At 50.4% G+C, this 2,920-nt stretch overlaps 1 protein-coding gene across 1 annotated transcript; it reads left to right on the top strand.

Moving 5' to 3' along the window:
* The first annotated feature begins 1,803 nt into the window (after nucleotides 1-1,803).
* LOC115316673 (egalitarian protein homolog) lies at nucleotides 1,804-2,550 on the top strand. Its single transcript, XM_029976132.2, has one exon. It carries the CDS (start codon nucleotides 1,804-1,806, stop codon nucleotides 2,548-2,550), a length of 747 nt encoding a protein of 248 aa, XP_029831992.2.
* Nucleotides 2,551-2,920: the final 370 nt, after the last annotated feature.

The raw sequence follows: 2,920 nt of genomic DNA, 5'->3' as shown, positions 1-2,920 counted from the left end.
AGGTTCACGAATTTCGTTTTCCTGTTTATAATTTGATGAAATACTCCTCTTTCAGATTCATTTGTCCGAATCACAATGAAATGTGTACCCCTATTCATCGTGGTTTGATGTTGTGGTGGGGAAAAGCAATAGATATTAATACTTCTTTATTCGGCTCTCTGTATTGGGGTAGAGAAGAGCGCACCACCATCCGAGCGCTTCGACACCTCACCACCAAAAGTGTTTGTTGGCACGACTACGCGTGCCAAACTTCACCAAATAAACAGAACGCGTGAAACAGGCTTTGCCGCGCATTACCGAAACAGCGCATGAAGCTAGCTGACGAGCCGAGGGATCCAAGATTTGCGCGGTCTCTCCCGGTCTGTCCTACCCGTGACGTCACGAACGATGGTGATGATGATAGCTAGAGAAGAGCCCCCTGTAGTTTGCGGACGCCGCCGATAGTCACAAACCAGGGGAGAACGGCGGGGACGAGCTTCAGTTGTCCCGTCTCCAGCATGAAATTCCGACCTTCTAACATTACTTCGTCGTCTAGTGAGCCCCGAGCGCGCATGCGCCGCCGAGGCAGCACGGCGCAAGTCAACGAGTGCGGGCTGGACGTCCTGCCGTTCTCACTCTGTCGGCGACTAAAGCCACTACCCGAATTCTCTATAAAAAAAAAAAAGAAGCTCAAATCGAGTGCTCATGCAGTGCTTGTGTCCCATCTATGAGCCGCATTCAGCTATGGTCACCTTGGCGTAATCCCCATGACTGCGTCAACGGTGCGATGTATTATGTTAACAAGGTTTGCGAAAAAAAAAAATCAGTTTTTTTGTTTATTTGCTTCACGGCACACCTTTGACAGGGCACCGTTGAGCGCGAGCATAATTGAATACCGATACTGTTAGCAAGCTATAGTGAGTAAAGTGAGAAACAATGCAAACCAATACGACCCTTTCCAAACCATGCGCAATTTTGCCCATGCGGTTACTCTGTGCACCGTCCCTCGCAACTAACGATAACGCGCATGACGAACCATATTTTGCTGGAAAGAACACGGCATTTTGCTAGTTCCTCCGTTGATATACGCCTTTTCGATGCTTGTCATACCAGAGGAAACGGCCGAGTCACTGGACGCACGGGCAGCGTCCGGTGTTCCGCAGAATAAAGCAACTGGGCACGCTCAGAAAGCGTTCCACAGCCCGGTAGACAAAGATCGCAGCGCACAGAAGGCGATTTATAAAACGCTGCTATTCTCTTTCCGAAACATACAATGTCACGTCAGCCGACCCCGCAACTAATTTTGCTATCCGTAGGAAGCACAATGGGCGCGCGCGACGGCCGGGAAATTAAAGCAACAATGAGCTATCTAACACCATCTTCGTTCTATTGTAAGGAGAATAAAAGATGTGTGCATACATTATAGTTTCACTTCAAGTACAACTGCAGCCGACGCCACAATCCGATGCAGCCAAGCAAGCGGCTCTAAAAGTACAGCGTCACGGCGATCATCGTCTTTCTGCGTTCGTTACTACTGGCTACACCGTTGCAATCACAATGAGTCGCAATCCTGCGCTTTTTATATGTGCGTGATTAGTTTTAGCCGGTGATACCAAATCCGCAAAGACGACGACATTACGACATTCATATATAAAAAAAATAAACTTTGTAAAAAGGCTCGTATGTTTCCGTTGTGCGCACGCGCAAATGAAAAGGGTACATTAGCCTGTCACGCCCCCGGGTATTGACCGTCGGTTCCTTTTGCGGTCATAGTTTCACGCGCCATCTCCGGCCCTCTCATCGTCACGAAGGATTGAACGGACCATGGCCTCAAACGGCGCAGCAACGGAAGGCGGCAAGATGTACCGCAGCATCACGGTGGTCGACAAGGCATCTAAGTGCATCGGCGTCGTCGACAGCTTGCTCAAATGCAGGATGCTGGGACTCGACGCCGGAGGTGTCGCCCCAAGAAGCAGGGGACCGATCAACATGGTCACACTGGCCACACTCGGACGGCACGTCTTCATCTTCGACGTCAAGGAGTCCGAGGAACTCTTCGAGGAAGGCAACCTCAAGCTGCTTCTCGAGTCTTCCAAGATGCTCAAAATAGTCCACGACTTCCGGAACATTGCGGAGACGCTCTACAACACGTACGGGGTCAAGGTCAGGCATGTCTTCGACACGCACGCGGCCTACCAGACAATCGCTATCCAGAAGGGCATCATAGAGAACAAGGCCCTCAGCATGGATGAAATGTTCGTCCTGTACACCAGGCCGGCCAACCCGGAGAGCCCCTACATCAAGCGCTGGACGAGCGCGAACTCCAAGTGCTTCACGTTGCGACCGATCACCAAGTGCGTGGCGTACTACATGGCCTTCAACGTGTGCTGTCTCCTGACCTGCGTGTTCGAGGACCAGGTCAGACTAATCCGCCTGAACTACTGGCCCCTCCTGGCCGCGCTCAGCGATGACCAGCTGGGCAACCGGACCAACTCCGAAGATCTGATCGCAGAGGCACTAGTCCAGTCTGTCAAGGACCAGGAGCGCGACCTGGAGTGCCGTTTCGGCTAATTGTTTCCGGAAGATTACGAAGCCTGATCACGGGAACAATAAACATTGGCCCGTTGAATTCGATGGTCCGGCGCAGCGAGATTTTACCCAAGGGATGTTTTTAGCGAAAGGGGGGTGTGCGGTCTGAGTACATGATGCCACAGTAAAGGAATCGACCTTGATGTTTCATTTATTTCTTGTTTCAAGAAGACTACTTTTAAACTATTTACAAATGCGAAGCACCTGCTTTTTCGTTCTGCGGGTTTTTTTTTTCTCTTGGTGAAAGTGGCCGAGCGGATACAATTTGAGGTTTCTATCAATTTTTTTTTCTTACTTCACCGTGCTTTGCGTGACAATCGCGTCGTATGATAGCGTTTTGACCATTTGCGGT

Source organism: Ixodes scapularis, unplaced genomic scaffold (assembly GCF_016920785.2).
Source record: "Ixodes scapularis isolate PalLabHiFi unplaced genomic scaffold, ASM1692078v2 PGA_scaffold12__126_contigs__length_90152505, whole genome shotgun sequence".
NCBI lineage: Eukaryota > Metazoa > Arthropoda > Arachnida > Ixodida > Ixodidae > Ixodes > Ixodes scapularis.
This window is presented reverse-complemented; position numbering and strand designations above follow the sequence as displayed.

What these genes read in the sequence shown, in the direction of transcription:
- LOC115316673 (XM_029976132.2), top strand. Translation starts at nt 1,804, where the DNA reads ATGGCCTCAAACGGCGCAGCAACGGAAGGCGGCAAGATGTACCGCAGC.